General features: G+C 42.4%; 1 protein-coding gene across 4 annotated transcripts; it reads right to left on the bottom strand.

Annotated features, from left to right (window-relative positions):
* Nucleotides 1-297: 297 nt before the first annotated feature.
* IGFBP3 (insulin like growth factor binding protein 3) lies at nt 298-18,979 on the bottom strand. 4 transcript variants are annotated; one of them, XR_010883429.1, is made up of 6 exons: nt 17,684-18,979; nt 13,515-13,741; nt 10,689-10,808; nt 6,495-6,605; nt 5,497-5,631; nt 3,460-3,542 (listed from the first exon to the last, which is right to left on the bottom strand). XR_010883429.1 is itself a non-coding variant. In XM_067291196.1 (4 exons), exons 1-4 carry the CDS (start codon nt 18,072-18,074, stop codon nt 3,417-3,419), a joined length of 864 nt encoding a protein of 287 aa, XP_067147297.1. In that variant the 5' UTR covers nt 18,075-18,979; the 3' UTR covers nt 298-3,416. The 4 variants fall into 4 exon arrangements, 1 of the variants encoding a protein (XP_067147297.1); XR_010883430.1 differs by having other exon boundaries at nt 5,497-5,606; XR_010883431.1 differs by lacking the exon at nt 5,497-5,631 and having other exon boundaries at nt 3,462-3,542.
* Between the last annotated feature and the right edge of the window lie 1,511 nt (nt 18,980-20,490).

Below are 20,490 nucleotides of genomic sequence, written 5' to 3'. Positions count from 1 at the left end.
GTGCATCAGGTCCATTTCTGCCACCAAAAACAAAGCCCTCAGGCAGAGGGAAAGGAGCTCTTCCCCTGAACTGATATTGACCCATCCGTTTGCTTGATACTGCCCACATTCTCCTGCTTAAATGTAACCCACAAATATTTCTGATGAATGAGGCACTAATTATGCAGCCTGACTCCCACAGCCACGAGAAAAACCTTTGAGTGACATGTAACGTGTTTGTTGAATTGACCCCTTGTCTTCATAGAAATAGTAACATTAAACAACAACAACAACAAAAACAAGACAGAAAAAAGCCACCACTGTACCTCTTCATTTTAATGAGCGTGTTCTGGGGGGAAAATAAGTTTTTTTTTTTTATTTCATACCAAGAATGCCAGCTGTCAGGGAAGTCAGGTACCCAATGGGAAGTGTCCAATACTAGTGCAAGTAACTGGGCTCATACAAAGCATGGAACAGACAATTTCTGAACAAGGGGGGAGCTTTAAATTACACAGGAGTAGTATTTTATTTGCTAGTTTTTAACAGTGTCTTTGTTTTAAAAACATCTATTGGAAGCAAAATAACCAAACTGACTTGCACAACTATACAGAAATTCTTATTTTTTTTCCTATGGCTATATGTTTAATATGTTACATACAGAAGGCTGGATTCATTAGCACCACTAAAGCAGCTGAATCATATTTTTTTGTAATTCCTGTGACAAACTGTTTGCTTGAATCAAGGCGTTTATTTTGAGTTCCTTAGGATTTTTTTTTTTTTTTTTTTAAATAAAGCTGGTGCTCTGCGCAGATTAAAGAATTTTGTACTGTTCAAGAAACTTTGTTGGCCAACATGTCTTTTATATTTATTTATTTTTAATGTTGGGGCAAAATATTAAAAGCTTAAAAATGTAACAAAAAACACCAGTCAGAAGTACTACCACGGGCTGTTAAAACATTTCTTGCATGCCAGCAAAATATGGCTTGGAAGGCTGCTATCCTCCCTTTTTGGTGAGATACTATTTTTCTTTTTCTGAAGGCTCATGAGTTTGGCATTAAAAAAAAAGGTGAAATACAGACTCATTTTCATGAATCCAAACCTTATTTTCATATGTACAGTGCCCAAATACTGCTATATATAATTTTCTTCCTTGTGTGACACTACTTGAGAGGAGCTGGTTTATAACTTTAAAAAAAAAAGGCCTAGTACCTTTGCCAACAAAATCTTTGCAGGTGTTATATTTGCAATAGCAGTAAAAAATTGCAATAAATCTTCACCTCACAAAGCTTTCTGCAACCATCTGTTGGGAAGTCTGTATTAGCTTGGACTAAGCCTCACCTCAGATATACTTTTTTCCCCCTTACTGTTCCTCAGGCTTGAAATTTCAGTTTTAAGGATGACGGCAGCTTCCTTCATCAGATAGAAATTGGGAAGCAGAATACACACAGGGCGGTTCAGCTACCATGTTTCGGGGCAAAGCTTTAAAGGGCTGATCCGCAGCAATCGACTGCCTCGATCCCACAAGCTGCATGTTAAAAACCTTCCCACGTCTGCAAGTTTGCAGCCAGCCCATGGCAGGAAAAGCGAGGGCAGCCGCAGCCCCAGGCCCCCCACAAGGTTTCTCTCAGCAGCCCTCAACCCCCTTTCCGGGGCTCCCCTACGCGCCAGCGGCCCCTGGGCGAGCGCTCGGCCCCGATCGCTTGAAAGCCCTGGGGGAATACGGCTCTTAACTCGCATCAAATTCCTGATCCACCAGGAAACTACGGTGCTGATTATTATTTTTTTTTCTACAGTGACATCAAACATTTATAGTGACACATATAAGAATATATTATATATTTATATAAATATATAAAATATTTATATAAAATATATAAATAAATACACATACAAAATACAGCATTACTTTCCAAGAGAGATGTTACATTTCACAGGCCACCTTTCCTTATCCAAATTTCATTGTCATACAGAATTTGTCATGACGTTCAATAAACAGTCAGCCTCAAATCGGTGCCAAGGACTTCCTTATGTGAAAGCGTCACGTATCAGCACAAAACCAAAACACTTCTCTTGTAATTAAAAGGACATATAACACCGTGGCAGAGAACTGGTTTAAATATTTCAACCCAATGGTTCTTATTCTGTGCTTGGATGCAAGCAAATCCCTTCCACCAAAGTCAAAGGAAGCAACGATCGTGCAGTAGCACAAAATGAAGCGCACAGGTCTCAAAACCGGGTCCGTAAGCCCCCACCTTGCTGGCATTGACTTAAATAGAAGTTCCTCATACAGAATATGTGCTTTGGTAGAGTATATCAAGCCAACAGAGAATAGATACAGGCTTTTAAAAAATAAATAAGCAAACAGAAAGAGTCATACTGTAATGGCAATTTTTTGTCCATGAATTTTTTATACTAGCATGGACAGTTCTGAAGGAAACAGAGGAAATTTAAGCCCTGTTGCATTAACTGAAGCAAAGGACAGGCAGAATGATACTTTACAGAGACCTTCAGTGCAACTGTCATTCTTTCCAGTGGCATAACTCAGTGAGGGGTGCCTTAGAAATACCAATAAAGTGAAAAAAAAAAACCACTTAAAAATTATCTTGGTATTTGTAGCTATTTCAAATGAGGAAATTTAACCTCTTCTGGAAACACTTCCTTCACTCCATAAATCCATTTCTGTCATCTAGAATAGGTCAGTGTGTATGCATATGAATCTAAACATATTTGTAAATCATCCCATCCCCTCACTTTCTCTTTGCATACATAAGTTTACATGAAAATTATTGTGTGATATTTGGTATTCACATGTTACATTTAAATAAAGTTTATTAAAAAACAATTATATTAAATACAGACTAACAGAATATTCATAATATATTTTACAGAAAAAATAGCCATGTCTTTATTTTAGAAATACGTTTCCTTAAAAAGTTCTTTGAGATTTTTATAAAACATTTTACCCGTGAAGATAAGTTTCCCGTCAGACCTGTAAAAAAGCTTAAATTTTAAATACTTGTGTTTTTCATTGTTGTTGTTTTAATATTTTTACAATCTTACAATCTATAAATTCTTTAAAATAAAACACAGTATCTTTCGGGATCAGATTGGTCACAGGCCGTTCTTTAAAAAGTCAGTGGAGACTCCCTGAATCCATTCTGAAGTGCCTTTTTTTTTTTTTTTTCTTTCTGGGTATCAATAGTGCAGATTTACTTGGGAAGTCAGAGCTCCCTACATGTGCTATAGGGAGCCCAAAGCGTGTCAGTGGCGGGGTGCAGCTGCAGAGTCCATAGAGCCAGTGGATCTCCCGGCAAGGCGGGAGGCAGGGCGCACAGCTCCACATGCAATGCAGTCCACGGTGTTTGCCCAGCCCCTCCAGGGTCTCTGATACGTCAAACTGCCATGCACAGCTGCCAGAAGAGACGGCCTCTACCCCCTCACTTGCTTTCCAAGTTATAGCAATGGACGTCTCCTTTTCCCTTCCCATCGTATCCAGGAAGTGGCTGTCCGTATTTATCCACACACCAGCAATAACCTCTTTTTCGGCCTTTGGATGGGCGGCACTGAAACAGAATATAAGACCCAGCTAGCATCCTTTTTACTTTTTTGCTCTCAGTTTTACATTGCAGGGATTGCTACTCATTTCATAGCTGCATTACTGCATCTTGGTCATATCTGACATTGCTAGAATTAAATAGAAGCTTTATTTCCACTACAAAGCATGACAATAAGAAGCTACCTTCTCCATCAGTAAACTACTTTGGGTCTAATTATCTCATAATAAAACTGCTCTAAGAACTACCAAAAAAACCCAGTCTTTTGAACCGCTCCCTATTAGATTAGGCGGCACAGTTGTCCTCTGCTGAACAAGGACTATTTACAACAGTAAGGACTGATGACTGGGACCCTTCTTTGGAAAAGAAAGCCCACAGATTTGTTCTACACTAAAGCACAGGTCTGGCAAAGACAGTTCTTGCAGCAATAAATACCCTTAGCTTGCATCTGCTTTCTGGAGGAATTTCAGTGCTGTAGCTGACATTTATTAACGGATACATAATCCTTCTGTAATGGAGTTATCACTTCAACAACTGCTAGATATATATTAGAACTTTACATGCATATTTTCCTATAAATAATGTTGGTTATATATTAGCTCTATAACCTAAGACAACTTTAGAAGTCAGTTGCCTAGTGGAATTTGCTAACAATACTAACCAATCTGAAACTACCATTAAACAAGAAAATAAATGGACAACAACTTTAGAAGTAATAACGCAGTAAATAAATGGATAAACAAGTCTACCATGTACTAACTAATGGTCTCCCCAAGAAACCAAAAGTGATAAAAAATAGACTAAAGGAGATAACATCCTGCAGGTTATATTCTTCATGTAACTCTGTGCCCAGTTCAGCCTTCAGGAACCTCTCAGACTCTGCAGGGTTGTCACCTACACAAAGGGTGAACCCACCTAGCTGCACGGACATGGTCGTCTTACTAAGTTTTCCATGGCCAACCTTCTGGCCAAGACAGAGACCCCACCTATGTCAACTAAAGATTTGAGATTTGACAATAGAGATTTGATGATCTGCAAATGCTAACAGAGAAGACCATTCAGTCAGGCCAGACATATGAAGCAGGAGGTGACACAAGCCTACTAAGCTTTCCAAAGCTTACAGCTGGATCTGTTGTACTGCCAACCTGAAGGAAGAACAGGCTAGACAGACTGAAGCCACTTATGCCCTTCGACGCTCTAAAAGCTAACATACAAGCAAGACCGGATTAGCTGGCTATTTATATAACTCTTCCACCTTGAGACTTTTACTTGGAGCATGAAACTGCCTTTTTAAAAGACGGTAGAAACCTATGCATACACCTTGTGATTCTCAAACTATACATCAACCTCTGAGATCACCCTCTCAGCAATTCAAGCATTTCCGAGGTGTAGGCTGGGTACCAGCTGTGGGTTTGCCATGGGCCAGATAAGCTTTGCCATTACCACTCAATTACACTGTTCTCCAGAGGCTCATACAAGTGTCCTGCTCTCCCATGTGATATGGCTGTGCTCACAAAGCAAAGCATCTTCTCCAGGTGCAGGTGCACTGGGAAGCATCAAGTAAGTGTTGGGCTTCACACATTGCCAAAAGCATCTGACCCTTTCCACGTCCAGTTCAGGACCTCAGGAGAAGAGGTAATATATAGGACATAAATGTGAATATGGGCAACTCCTGGGACTGTCCAGACCTGAGCCTATTAATTTGTGGCAGCAGAGATTAACATAGACAGTCATCACTAGGAACTTGTGAAAGTGAGACAGGAATAAATCACATATTAGAAAAAGGATTCCTGAAACTGCCACCATGATGGGACCCCAAGTTTCTGGAGACCTTTTTCAGTGTTTGCATAGATCATTTTCCTGGGCAGACTCCTCTGCCTCTAGAATGTTTGCTTCCATCTTGCTTATTCTATTTTAGAGTACATGAAATAACATGAATCACCACAACTGAAAATAAATCTACCTTTGTGCTACATTTTTGAGTAGGAAGTCTAGTGCAGAAATAATGCAATGCCTTCTCTTCTTTGGATTTGCTGTCCTTCTTCATTAGTCCTATGCAAATGAATGGCCATTCTGACAGCAGGATTATAAGATCAGGCTTAAAGTAAATATTGGCTTATTTTAGGAGAGGGTAAAGAAGTACAAGCCTATTGAGAGAAGAGCTACATTAATAATTTGCTAAAGTACATGATTAGTTGTATTTGAGTTCTAGCTATCTTTTCAGTTTGTTTTCCAAAGCAAACCTTTACATATGAAATCAATGTATGCTTTATTATTTTGTTTCACAAGCCTGACTAGGGCTTCCAAATGTTCTCTAGGATTTCAGTGAATGGCTTCCCAAAGTTCACTGGAGTCAACGGGCAGTTTTTCTTTAACTTCAGTGGAGGCTGGAATGGACTCTAGCTGAAGTGGTAATAACATTTAGCGCCTTAAATTCTTTATGTGCAAAACAAAGTAATTTATTAAAAACAGCCTTTTCATGGTCTAAATTTTACAGATAAGGAAACTGAGGCAGAAATTCGTAGGTTGTTTTTCCCAAGACCACAGGCAAAGACAGAGCCAGAATTAGAAGGCAGGGTTTCTGGCTGCCAGCCTGGTGCTTGGGTGATGAAAATATACTTCTACTAATAATAGTAACACATCCTCCCCTTTTAGAAGTACTATATGAAGTATGTTACACAACTCTCACTGATTCATAGGCTTGCATCACTGTCAAAACAAATGATCAATTAAAGTTTCTCAAGCTGTTGGGGGTTATGATTGCTTTTTACAGTCACATAATCAATTTTTGGAATTAAATATACCACGAAGTTAGTCTGCAGGAACACATTCTCTACTATTAAGAATTTTTTATTTCTTTTGGACAACCCATTTGAGAAAATGAAACCCTTAGATCTTGTGCATTAGAGCTTTGCAGCTGAAATAACATTCTGTCTGTGAGGAAAGAGAGAAATAATATACCTTTTCCAATCTGTGATATTGTACTACCTGCTCAGTCATGCTGTCAATAGCAGAGCACTTCTGGTTCAAAGCGGATGCTTTTATCCTGAGACAGCTAGCTTGCATTCGCTACTGAAATGATGGATAATTCACATTAGAAAAAAACAAAATCCAGTCTTCTGAATTTTGTACTCCACATAAACTTCAAGGCTCTGCTTAGCTCTTCTATACGACTTCAGGAGACCAAAAGAGCTGGAAAACTGCCCAAGCAGTGGAGCCAATAATTACTTCTGATAGAAACACCAGCTGCCAGCTTTATGCCACCTGCCTCTCGGCCTTGCCCAAAGAAGTGCCACAGAGGCATTCTTGGGGCACAGCAAAGCATATGGTATCCCATTTAATTCCTGGTCAGTGCAGAGGTCTCCATGGAGCTACAATTGTGATATCTTGGAACAGACTGCAGACAGCCTTGACATACACCTCAGGCCGTTTTGGCTGCTGTCAAGCCCAATTTTGTTTACAGTGGAATAATGCCAACTCACATTTAGGTGAATATCTGTCTCCAGTAGATGAAAATGGAGCAATTCAAAGATAATTCTAATGTCATTAAAACTTTTCTTTGCATGCTGGAGGCAGAAATGTGCCTGTGTAAAAATATTTCATGTAAATATACCTATACACCACAGTTGTATAGTACAACTTTACATGCGTGATTTGTTAATACAAAGAAATCTAAATTTTAATTGGTCTGATTTTAAAAAGAAGTTTATATATAAACACAATGTCTGAAATATTTTTCATGCTGTACCTTGACAGATAAATTTATTTTCTTAAAATTTGTTTCACTTATGAAAATTACTCCCTATGGTGATTCCTGAAAAGTCAATTTTTAGACAACCACAAAGGTCATGAAAAACAGCTGCTTTCAACTTGATTGGAGGAGCAGGAAGGCAGATTATACTAACATGCCAAGTATCTCATGAATGAGTTTTTAATGCTTTCCAGGGTAGTCATAATTTATCAGATTCCTCCCGTCACACATCTACCTACATCATCATTCTAGTCCTTTTAAAGCACATCTGTTTAGGTTTTGGCCTGCAGTGCACTGCCTGGTTCTGTATTGAGATATCTGTATATTGGACCACATGTGTACATGTATCCACAAAACATATATGCTTGAAAAAGTAATTTAAAGTATTTAAGAGCATGCATTAATCACAATTCCTTTGAGATACAACATTAAATCAAGGCATGAAGACACATTATCTTGTAAACCACCATATAATTTATCCAAGTGTAGTCCCAGGAGCTGACTGCACAAGGAGTAGAAACAGACGTACCTGCCTTTGTGAAACAGTTTGCTGGGTCACAAAGTAAGTCCAAAGATGAGCCAAGGAGAAAATACAGTGGTTCTGACTCCTAATACCTGATCCAAACATTCAACAATACAGTACTGTGAGTATTGCTGTACGACAGTGAAGCTATTTTGGGAAGGAATTAACTATTTTCTCAGACTTTAATCTACCTATGACAGCACTCTCTGAAGACTGTACATGACCCCAGTGCACTGAATTGCACATCCAGCCACAGAATTTTGCAGATATGGGAAAGTAGTTAGTGTTTCCAGAATTAAAAATGCCTACTTCACAATAGTTTCTTTGGTGGCTTTACTGTCTCTTTCCTAACATATTATTCTGAATTTTGTTGTCACAGTGGAATATAATTGAACTACAGATCAAATGCTGCTAATAATAGCAACGAAGGATATCAATGAAATAGCCTAGCACTCTGTTAATCAGATTAGACACCTGCTTATGGTTCCCAAAATATCAGACCTACATTTTGATGCTCCAGAAAGAAAAAGAAATATATACAATCATCGCACTGTCTCACAGACAGTGAAACCAATCTGACCAGGAGTCACTTATTTCTCAAACTGTTGCTTTTTTTCTGGCAGTTAATTTTAGAAGGGCAACATAAATACATTATTTTTCATTTCATCCTGTGTTCCCTAAGCCTTACCTGATATGAAGGCCTGTATCAAGGGTTGATTCAAGTTATTTCGAGTTGATTCTTTTAGAAGAGGAGCACTCAAACTACATTTAATGTAGAATACATGGGTTCTACTTGGGAGCATCTCTTACAAGATCCTGAGCTGCCTTAAACTACCACTGAAACTACTGGGACTTCTGTAACTTGGCACAGCACTTGAGAAGGCTGGCCACATATGAAACCATCCCTGCATCCTCTATGTTTGCTGCCCCAATGGACTGTTACATTTAGTGCAGGAACCTTTTCTAAAGCACTTGCAAAGTCTCCAAATAGACTGAATACTACCCAGAGTGCAGAAGCATGTCTTTGTTTCACACCATCAGCTTATTCTGGTAAGTGAACTTCTAGGAATGAAGACTAGGAATGGCATGAAAGTATACGATCCATATTTCCTTTCTTTTTCTTCTTTTTCAGTGTGGAAGAGTGCACGAGTGCCTCAGTGGCAGAACTACCACTGCACAGTAATGCACCTTAACATGTGTTTGTTGTGGATCTAATTTATTATCTACACACCAGAGAGAGTGTGCAAACCACCACCTTACTGCTGATGAAGCAAAGCCCTTAGAGTCTAACGACAGATGAGAGAAAGACCGACTGAACAAAGTAAATATCAATCTGTGGTCTTCTGTAATACCTACCGAAGGATAAGGACTATCATACGCTTGCGTGTCTTGAACGTAATTGAATTATATGCTGTTCTAAAGTAGCTAAGTCAATGTTTTTTGGCACAGCCACAAAGCACAGGGCTAGCCTTGTTCCACAGAGCAGCTCACACAGAAGTCCACAGTATTTTCTGAACAAATGCAGGCTGGGGTTTGAGTATCACTGGCAGCTCATCTACATACAATGGCACGTGAACTGACACAAGGGACTCAAAACTCCAGGCAAGGAAAAGAAACTCTCCCTGCTCGAGAGTATCACCACCCGCTCAGGAAAAGCTTGGGTGGACAGACGAGTTTGGCAGCATGTAGCCAAGGTCAAACAGCACAGTCACTGCAGGACTGATGGAAAAAGGGAATATAGGGACCCTTGGTCCCTGTTGCAAACAGCCCATCTGACACTTATTGCTTATTGCAGAGCTCAAGGGAAAGCAGGAGAAGGAAAGACTATTTCTAAGAAAGCTGGAAGCCAAAGAACAGAGGGACACTTTTCTTAAAATGAGGTTGCCTGGTCTGAGGTTGGCCTCTCACCTCCAGCTAACAAACTGCATTAGCTAATAACACATTGAGTAAGTCACTTCTGCGGTTACCAGAGATACAGAGGAGGAGTATGACTTGCGTAAACCCAAATGGCAGACAAAAGATGGTCCACAAACAAAATCTCTCCTTACAGAGGTTTGCTGTGAGGAAAATTTTAAAGAATCTTTGGAATTCAGGAATTTTTTGAATTACACCAAGAAATACGTTTGGGGAACAGGACACTGACTAAATACTGGGATTATACGACATGTGTACACCAAGCAAAGGACCTGGTATAATTTGCACTCCTCTGAGTTCCCGAATGAGCTTCAAGGGCAGCACTGACTGGAGAGCGATGCAGTCGTTCAGTCTGGACCCAACTAAAGCAGAAATACCCGCTGTTTAGTCCTGCATTTGTCAAGAAAGGTCACAACCCCAGAGTCAAATGCAAATGGAAAACCAAAGAGGGCTGTGTAGCCACCCTCGCTGCAGAGTAACTACTAAATGTAACACTTTCATGATAACATGACCTGGATTTTGGAAGTGATCTGTGCAGCATATAAAAGACAGATATATGCCTTTCTCAAGTTGCTTTTTGTAATATGATCTAACCCAGTTCTTCTAGGAACTCTCAGGCAGCTATTTACAACTCAAAGCATTGATCTATTGCAGTCATATGGTGACTGCAACATTTAGCTCTGTGGGTTATTACAGAGGCATTGCTTTTTTTAAACTGAAGGGCATTAGTATCTGGGACACCAGCCAACCCATGTGTGATTAGGCATGAAGTTTCACAAATTAATCTGTTGTCATGACCAACAGCAAATAAAAACACTGTCCCCACTTGACAAGGTTCAATGCTATAAGATCAGGTCCTAAAAGTAGGATTAAGCGAGTACCTCAGTAAAATGCTACGTAACACCTTCAGCAAAGATGCATAAAAAGTAAAATGTATTCACTGAAATGATTGAGACACAGTACTTACTTGCTTTTTCTTGTAGAACCCCTTCTTGTCACAATTTGGAATATGGAAACCCCTAGGACTCAAGACATTCAGGATCTTTAGGTGGTTTAATGTGTCTTCCATTTCTCTGCGACAGGGACCCTGTTAATGAGGATGGTTTAGAAAGCACAAATGAAATTTCATTCTCACATGCTGTTTTTCGCACAAGAGTTTAGTAAATCTTTAAGTAGGAAGAAGCATGAAACCCAAATACTCTGTTAAAACAAAGTGATGTCTAGAAATGTCAAAAGCAGACCGTTCAGAGGTAAAATCTTGAGATTATGTTTTATTAAGGATAAACTGATTTCTAAACACTGAATGCCCTATGCTATGCTCAGGCACAGACTGACATTTCCAGTTGTAATCACAGCCACTTATACCTAAGGAAAGGCCTAACCAGTGTACAAGTCAATCACACAAACATAATTTATGTTAGGAAAAGTTGGGAAAGAAGGCAGGGGACTGGAAATAAACCACTCAGTAATTCTTCCCTAATGCCATTTATTTTTGTGATAATGCTGGATCCAAAAGCTTAAATGAAATGAATTTAATTGAAAACAAGCAGTCTTGCACACTGTATATGTATATATAAAAATACTGCACAAGATCTTTCTCCCTCTCTGTCTCTGTAGCTAAGTAGAGTCTAAATAATGTAACTTTGGACAATGATTCCAGATTTCAGCTGGACCAAAAGGATACAGCCGTGCAAATGAATGGTTGCACATGACTATCATTAGATAAGTCAGTTGCTTTTTGCATCAGTTTCTCCATCTGCAAAAGGAGGACAATAATGCAGCAAGGACTAGCTTTAGGACACTGAGATAAAAAGAACTTACAGAAGCACTTTTAAGAGCATGTCTCAAATGCCAACTAATTATTTCTCACTGCAGCCCTTTGAGGTAGAGAGTAAAGCGTTACCAGCCCCATTTTACAGGCAGAAAACCAGGAGCAGAGGAGTTCAAGATTTGCCAGAGGCCAGGAAGGCAGTCAGTGTCAGCAGTGGGATTAGAATTCAAGAATTACAGCCTGCAAATTCTGTGCTTAGCTGTGCTCCTGTTTGAGCATATTATCGACTCAATCCACCAATCCACTCCTTAAATGCAGACCTGAAAAAATTCCTTTGCATGGTTACACGGGTTTAAAATGTTTAAGTTGCTGTAACAACACAAAGACTCATTGGTGCAATTCTTAATTAGTGAAGTAATGATATTTATACTTTCAAGTAGTAATATTAATAGTTTGCTCATATAAAGTGCCTTTCATCTGAGTGTCTGAAAGCATATAGACCCAACAGTCCTACTGAAGTTTAAAATTGATTTTTTGGTTAGCAAATACCTTCCTTGCAGCTTTCATATATTTTCTTTCAGTATCAATCTCACAAGCTCTGAACGTGTTCTTTAAACTGCTGCTCTTACTGTCAGTTCCTTAAATAAACAAAACTGTTCAGACACACTGACTGCAGATGACACGCTTCCAAAGATCTGGTCCTGAGTCAGGCCTACAAAAAGAGCAACAGCTTTTTTTTTTTTCTTCTTTTTTTGAAGTCGGCTTCAAGAGTCAGAGAGATCAATATCAAAAGCAAACATACAGACATAGCTAGAAAGGCATTTGCTTACAAAGGCATCTGTCCCAGACGGACTTATTTCTGGTCTTTACAGCCACGAGCAGTTTTGTTAAGTTAGTGGGCCTTTGCACATGAGTCCAGATTACCACATAAGGGGAACTGCTTCTCCTAGTTAAGGCCGGGACCCTATTTCCTCAGAGCTACCAAAGCTGATTCTTTTACTACAAACAGTTTATTTTTATGTTTTGGGAAGGAGGATATGCTGAAACTCAGATACAGAAGTATTTTCACTAGAATACTGGACCTCATGACAAACTGTAGTATACAAGTATACAGTATAATCAACCTTGCTGTTTTAACTTAAGAGGCCACACTCCCTTCAGACAGAACTTTCTACTGTTTGCAGGTTTTGAAACCTTCTTTTGCAGATGGGAAACTATATCTGGTTCCACCATGCCTCTCCTGATGAAATGCCAAAGAGTATCCAGCAATTATTTTTAATGCCATCTGGCACAGGCACGAGAATAACCAGGTTATCGGCCAAGAAGTTCCCAGACAACAAGTATTCCCTCCTCAAATGCACCATATTCAGGTCGCCCCGCAGAGCCTGTCCCTCTGCTGTGCACTGTGTGCCGGTGAGCCATTAGCTGTTTATGCAACGGGACCACACAGTAACTACAAATGGAGGTGGCATTCTGCATGTCACACAAATACTGACTGATCAAACCAGGCCCTTCAGCCCAAGCTAAGTTTCTCTTCCTTGATGTGCTCCATGGAGTGTGAGCACAGTGCTGTTGCACTGAACGTGCAGTCTTTCCCTTTTTTGCCTTATTGCAAGCAAATAATGCTGCTTCCAACCAAACTTAATGATGATATTGTTAAGCCAGCTGTGAGCTCACACAAACAAATGCATGATAATTATAGGTGGAAAGAAGAACTTTTGCTCTCTAAGAATCAACTAGTGAAAATCATATTAAAATCAATGTAAACATCAATACATTAGGCCTCTGTGATCTATTTGGTCTGCTGATCATCTGCATTTGCAAGTCCAATAGTTTTACTGGTCAAACCAGTACCAGCCAGAATTTCCTAAATGGCTACAATTATCACCATCTGTTTTTTTATTTACTTTGTCAAATGCACCACATGCACAGGCACAGGTGCACACACACACACACACACACACACACTCACATGCACACTCTCATGCAGGAAAATACATTTCTATTTGCAAAAATACTTACATATTCAGTCTCTTGTTTGGATTCAGAAGAGAAATTCAGTGTATCTGTACTTTGTGAATCATATTCCACTTTGTAGCGTTGTGTATTTTTGGCTTGCTCTTTCCTGATGATATCTATTTTGATGTGCTGTGGATGCGATTTGGAATCTGACACCCTGTGAGAGTTTGGGATGGCCTGATTTTCTATGCTACTGGTACTCCGGTCTTCTTCTGAATCACTGGAATTTCCTTCAAGTAGAAAAAATTCAGTGAAGGAGAAATGTTAACCAACTGCCAGTTAAGTCTAGACCACTAAATTAGTCTATATTCTTAATTTCTATTTACAAAATAACAATATATAAAACCATGAACAATTTAGTGTTGTGCATGCAACTGCATCTTTATTGCTAAGTGCAAAGAACAGTGATGACTTTTATAAATAAAGAAACTCTTTACTCTTAGTGAATCTTTTAAAGTGCTACTGCATATACATCGTTCCTTTCTAATTAATTATTTGAAAGCTCTTCACATTAATTCGATTTCAAATCGTTCTTAAATCGCTGATGCTCAGATTTCTTACTGTTCACTTTACACTGAAGTTTTTTGGTTTGCCACCAGAAGAGGGCAGCTTTGTACCATGACCTGACCGTTCCTAGGGTTTGGACCTGCATCAGAACTCACCAATGCGAGACATGCAAAGTATTCGAATAATTTATCCCTGACCTAGCGCAGATTTAATGAATTTTAATTAAATACCACTAACTTGTGTAAGTTATTGGTTTTGGTGTGACTCTTTGTATTCCCCGGGAAAGTAATTAAGAAAAAAGGCGTTAATACAAGAAATTCTACTAGGTTGAGCTTGATGGTTCTAATTAACAACTCTTAACATTGCTTTTCTTTCTTAATTTCACTCCCCAAACTGAATGGGAAAGAAAAAGAGTGCCATGTTTGCATTCTTAAGCTGTTTAAAATCAGAAACATTTCTAGGTGTACAAAACAGACAAAAAATTGCCATTCATTCCGTAATGGTGTCAAAGGACAAACATCTGCTTTCATTACGAGCTTTAAAAATATTTTCTCTTTAAACTACCATCCATGAAAATACAGGAGAAATACTTTTTTCCTAAATACTGCATGAGCACAGTGTTGCTGTACTTTCTGAGGTATTTGTCTACACTGCATTTCTCTCTTAGGAGACTCTTGCAGTGTAACTGTAACTGGCTGCATTTCCTCCATGGAATTTTTCAAGTTTGTATCTTCCTACTTGCTAAGTCACACTAGTTGCTGCTGCATTTTAGTGCCTTGGCTGCTGGTCACTTTTTAAAAAAAAAAAAAAAAAAGGAAATGATCTTGCGAGTGTACAGTGATAACTGATGTGCAAGGAACATCCTGGAAAGCTATATTAAAGTTGTACTTGACAGCTCACCGAAAAACCACAAAAGCCAAGAAACTCAATGAAAGGCCATGTTCATGTAGCCCATGGAGCCTAAGCATTTCAACACACAGCCCAGTGGCCCTGGTAATACACAGGCACAGGGGAGGAACATGAGGAGGAGGAGGAGGGATCAGAGTTAACATCTTGGTGCCAGTGGTTTTAGTGTAGCCACTGCTGGCAACGGACATAATTGACCAGGAAAATCCAACTTCCAGCACAAATGGATTAAGGAAGTTTAAGTCTTAAGTCTAAATTTCTTGGCTTTTGCGGGTTTAACTCAGACTTTCAGCGGTATTTGAACATATTTTTGGTGGTTTAATGTCCTGTTTTTGAACAGTGGTATTTTTTTCCACACTCTCAATGAAATGTGCAAAAGGTGACACAATAGAATGTTAGAAACCTGAATCTCCTATATATATAAATACTATATGCCTACCAGGCTTTCTGCAATCATCAGTCCCGTTCATTAATTTACCAGGTCTACCAAAAATAGGTAGAAAATATTCTTAATGTGCATTAAATGATCACCAGGTGATCATTTCGCAGTTTATACAGATCCTCATGCCCTAGACAGCATTTCTTACATTTGAATTCTGAACTGTTATAATGTCACATTTTAATCTGTGAGGCACATTCTGTCAACTCAGTCCTATAAAACTTGGTGCCATGTTAGCTTTACATCCAGTCCTAATGGAAACAAAAGCACTCTGTGAAAAAGTTACTTGCCCTCTTTTAAAAAACAGACTAGAAGGGTTGCATATACACACTACATCATCTCATTTTTAGTGCCCAGAAAACTGAACTGTAAAATAAGTCAGTGGCCTACTATATTTGGTATTAAGAAGCTAGTGTAATACTGCCCACATGATTTTTAGCAATTTCAGTAAATTAGTAATGACAGAAAGTGCAGCATATGATGCAAGACCTAGCTATGTATCAGAGAGAAGGCCTGACCCTGCCCAGAAAGGGTGTGTGACATGCGAATCTCAGTTCCTGAGTGCTGGATTTAGAGCTGAAACTCTAGTGGTCCCCCTAAAGAGGCGGGCACAAGTCATTACATGGGTTCAGAATAGTTTCTCCTTCTCAAACATGGAGTTTTCAGCATTCAGTCCTTGAATGGGAACTGTAAGGGACCCGCTTTCCACTTTTTAAGCAATCAAAGCTCCAACTGATTTCAAAATAGGCGTGCTCCTGGAGCCAAGAATTCACAAACGGGAACTCGGCATCTTGACTATTTAGGCTGAAAATGGAAAGATTTTCAGCAGGGAACTAAAGCACAGCTCTACCTTCCCCTTTCTCCTTGCCTAACAGTCATCATTACAAAACAATACCTCTTCATTAAATAGTGCCAAGTCTCAGATATCTGGAGGGAGACTTCCCTTCATTTTTCAATTCATCTGAAGGATGAATATGCAAAGCCAAGTTCATGGGATGAAGGAAGTTGCTCCATGTTCCAATGAGATTTAAAATTTCAATGAGTACCTTTGAACCCTCGCTCATTCAAATTGTCACAGCTTGGGAGCAGCACATAAATAATTATAATAAGGCATCTCCTACTGCTGGAGCAGCCAGTTAGCTGGAGCCCTGGTGCCACTTCCTCTTGCACAGCTAAGGAGAGGCCAGCCAAAGAGTCCCTGCAACCCAGCAGAAAAACGCCAGGCTTTTTAAAAATGCAAACAGTGGAAAGCCTTTTGACACACTTTTCTATTAAATAAATGTTAACATACTTGCTGTTGGTTCAAACAGTTTAATGAAATGTTTGCATAGAGGGACTGTGCTTTCTTGATCCGAATCCCAAGTTTCCCTGTCTCTGAAGTTTCCAAATGTGCATGTTAACAGAACTTTTTCCAGTCTTCCCTGCCTCTTAAAACGCAACAAAATGCGCTCTATGAACGTCTCATTTACAGGACACACAAGAGCTATGGGAAAGTTTCGCTGGACCAAACATTTATTTGCAGTGCAGAGAAAAACAGCATCCTCTTAAAAATACTTTTGTGCAAATGCTTTGTTCTGAATAACCACCTTCTCGAGCTAGGAAAGCACTTAACGACTCTTCCCCCCCCCCTTTTTTTTTCTTTTTTGCCTTTTTTCCTGGGTTTAGCATTCTCCCGAGTTAGAGACACTGCAGCGCAGGAGTTAGCTCCGGACTCTCCGTTTTCTCGTACCCTCTTTCTAGGAACTCCCTGGCTAAATCACCAGGATTTAACCTCTTTCCCTCAGCGATGCACAGCCCGGTGGACGTGCCAACACCAAGCACCCATCGGAGCGAAGAGCAACTCCCCCCCAGATTTTTTAGAAAAGGGGCAACTCTGCCTCTTTTGCGAGGCACTAGTTCACACCATCGGTGTTAAAGAAAGAAAAGAACCCCCCCCCCAAAAAAACCCAAAGGGGGCGAGTGTGAGGGGACAAACTTGATTTCCTTCAGAAAAAGCACTTGAAAATGAGCCCAGCCTTGCCTACCGCGCCAGGAAGACATGTTTTCCGAGGGGGTGGACTCGGGCTCGCTCAGGAACACCCTAACGCTGCGAGCCCGCTCAGGATCCCGAGCCGGCCGCTGGGTACAAGCGTGAGGGGCCTTTTCGCAGGAAGACGCCTGCAGCGAGCGCGCCCTCACCTCCCCCCCTGCGTGCAACTTACCTCCCGACTTCCCCCCCGCCCCTTTTTGCTTCCTAAACCCGACAGGGGCAGGCATGCAGTTTTTGCCCACCCTCCCCGCCCCCACCGCGCAGCCCGGCGGAGCGGAGCCCGCTGCTTACCTGCGGCGTGCGGTCCGGGCAGCAGGAAGGCCCGCAGCTTGCCGCCGGCTGTGGCGTTGGTGCAGAGCCCGCGGCCCTCCAGCAGCGCCTGCAGCGGCCGCGCCTCCTCCGGCCGCGGCTGGCAGCTGAGCCCGGCGCCGCAGCGCTCGCTGTAGATGCCGCAGGGCTGGCCGAGGCGCAGGGCGCAGGTGAGGCAGCAGCCGCAGCCCGGCTCCCGCACCCGCTCGGTGCAGTCGGGCTGCAGCGGCTTGCACTGCTGCAGCGCCCGCGCGTCGCAGGGCTCGCAGCGCACCACCGGCCCCGCCAGCGCCGCCGCCGCCGCCGCCCGCCGCACCAGCAGCGCTAGCGCCGCCGCCGCCACTGCCCACAGCACGCCGGGCCGCGGCACCATAGCAACCGGCACCGGGGGGCCGCCGCCGCCGGAGCCGGCCCGGGGAGCCGCCGGAGCCGCCGCCGCCGCGGCGGAGAGGCGCGAAGAGGCGCGCCGCCGGGCAGAGCCCCTCACGCACTCACACTAGCACGCACCGCCACACGCCCCCGGCTCGGGGGGAGCGCCGGGCCGCCCCTCCTCGCCCTGGGCAGCGCGGGCACCGCAAGCGCAGGCCCACGCAGCAGCAGCAGCAGCAGCAGCGAGCGGAGCGGAGCGGAGCGGAGCGGAGAGGAGCGTGCACACACGCACCCCCCTCCGAGGGGGGCTGCGCGCAGGCTGCAGGAGCAAAGCCGCAAGCCGCTTGCACCCCTAGCAGAGCGCAGCAGGCAGCGTCCGATAGAGGAAAGCCACGCTCCCGACACAGAAGGGCACAGGACACACACGCGCACACACACGCACAGCCCGACCCTCTCTCTTCAGCCTCCTGCCTTTAATAACATAAATATAATAAAGAGCTGGCTGGCAACAAAGGCAACTTTTTTTTTTTTTCTTTTCTCCCTCCCCACTCCTCCTTCCTGCAGAGCGCCTCAATCACTTGGCTGGACACTAACTTTTTTTTTTTTTTTTTTTTTTGCCACACACGATACTGAGCAAAAAAAAAAAAAAGGAAAAAAGAAAAAGTTATAAAATACCTGGTAAAAAAAAAGAATAAAAAATCGAAAAAAGAAAAAAAAAAGCCAAGACAAGACGGTCTGAAGAAAACTTGGTCCAAAAATGCTTAAGAAAAGAAAGAAGGAGAAAGTGGAGGGGGGGGAAGAAAAATAGAGGAGAAAAAAATAAATTAAGAAAGCAAGGTTCCTTTCTTTTTATTCTCTTTGTTGCCTGCTATTTGCTTCTACTCTCTGTAACTCTTTGCTCCCATCTGTTCTCTCATGCCGCGGAGGTCCCCGCCTATATAGCACCCCTGCCCAGGACACGCCCCGGACTATGAATAATGAACAACCTGGCGCTGCGGGAGAAGGGCAGTGACGCTCAAAATCCAGATTTCGGCCCAGAAAGTGCTGTGGGAAGGGGAGGGGAGGAGGGCGGAAGGGGGGAGCAAACCATCGCGGCGGCTGGGCTTTATGGGCACTTCTTGGAAATCAGCGCTAATGCGATGCGTTGGAGCGGCTCTGGAGGAGCGGGGCTGCGTCATGTGCCTTTTGTTTCGAAAAAAAAGAAAAGAAAAGGCCCTCCGTGTTTTGGGATTCCCCCCCCCCAGCCCTCCTCCCTTGGCGCCGTGAGAGGAGACACGAGCAGAGCCCGCGGAGAGTGCCCTTTTTTGGACGCGGGGCTGCGATGCCGTGCGCTGCGGGGAGGCGTGCCTGCCCGCACACACACGTTCAGCGCGTACCCCGCTCCCTCAGAGAGAGGCGGGACACGCCGGCACGCCCGCGGGCGCGCAGGCACACGCTGCAGGGCCGCCCCGCCGCCCCGCGCTGCCCGGCGGGCGCACCCCCCCCCCCCCGCCGTCCTCCCCGGGGCTGCGCCGAACCCCTGAAACGGCCCCTGCCGCCGCGAGAAGACGCTTCCCCTTGCGACGTCTCAGACGCGAAACCGAGCAAAACCCCACCGTCCGTCCTGCAAAATGAGTGTAAGCCCCGGGTTTTGTTCTGTTTGCAGCCCGTGCAAATTCAGTCCCTCGTGTTTGTGTAGCTCCCCCTGCTACTGGGCTTAACCTCGATCAAGAAAATCCGAATTGGCAAAGGCAAAATTGGCGTACATCATTGCTGCAGCCCTCATGCAAGAAGCTGATGCTGAAGGGGATCGTAAGGTGTTTATGTATACACTGCAGTCTTTCAGTCATAGAAGTCTATTCCTCATGCAAAATTAAACGTATAATGCTCGCAGATATTGGCTAGCACTATGATTTTCTGCCATGGAAATGATACGAGCCAGTTTTCAACTCTGTTTTCAACCCCTACACCGTTAACACTGAAGTTCACCTTCCAGTAATTCATCAGCTGTTCATGGGTCCAAATTCAGACGGAAGAGTGAAGTATATACATTGTTACTCAATGTACCACCGCTCCCACGATACTGTGTATCTCAAAAACTGCACTTTTTACAAATCAGATTTTTTAAGATAATTAAAATCGACTTTCTAGTTTGTCTTCCCTGTTCTTTATTCTGTAATGATACTTTTCAGACACTGTCTTGAAAGGGATTCTGTAAATAACAGGATTAAAAAAAAAAAAAGCTGATCTTATGCATGAAGAATATGGTGTAAGGATAAATAGAGACTTTAACCTGCGAAATGAAATTAAAGATGTGTTGAAAGAGAAGTCAGCCTCCTTTAATACCCCGATGGGCTATTGCACCAACGATTTTCAGTCTTCTTTTGTCCTCTTGCTCATTTTGTTAATTGACCAAAAGAGGTCGCAGGTTGTCCAGGATT

Source organism: Apteryx mantelli, chromosome 2, assembly GCF_036417845.1.
Source record: "Apteryx mantelli isolate bAptMan1 chromosome 2, bAptMan1.hap1, whole genome shotgun sequence".
Taxonomy (NCBI): domain Eukaryota; kingdom Metazoa; phylum Chordata; class Aves; order Apterygiformes; family Apterygidae; genus Apteryx; species Apteryx mantelli.
The sequence above is the reverse complement of the archived record's forward strand: the minus strand, read 5'-3'. Positions and strand labels throughout refer to the sequence as shown.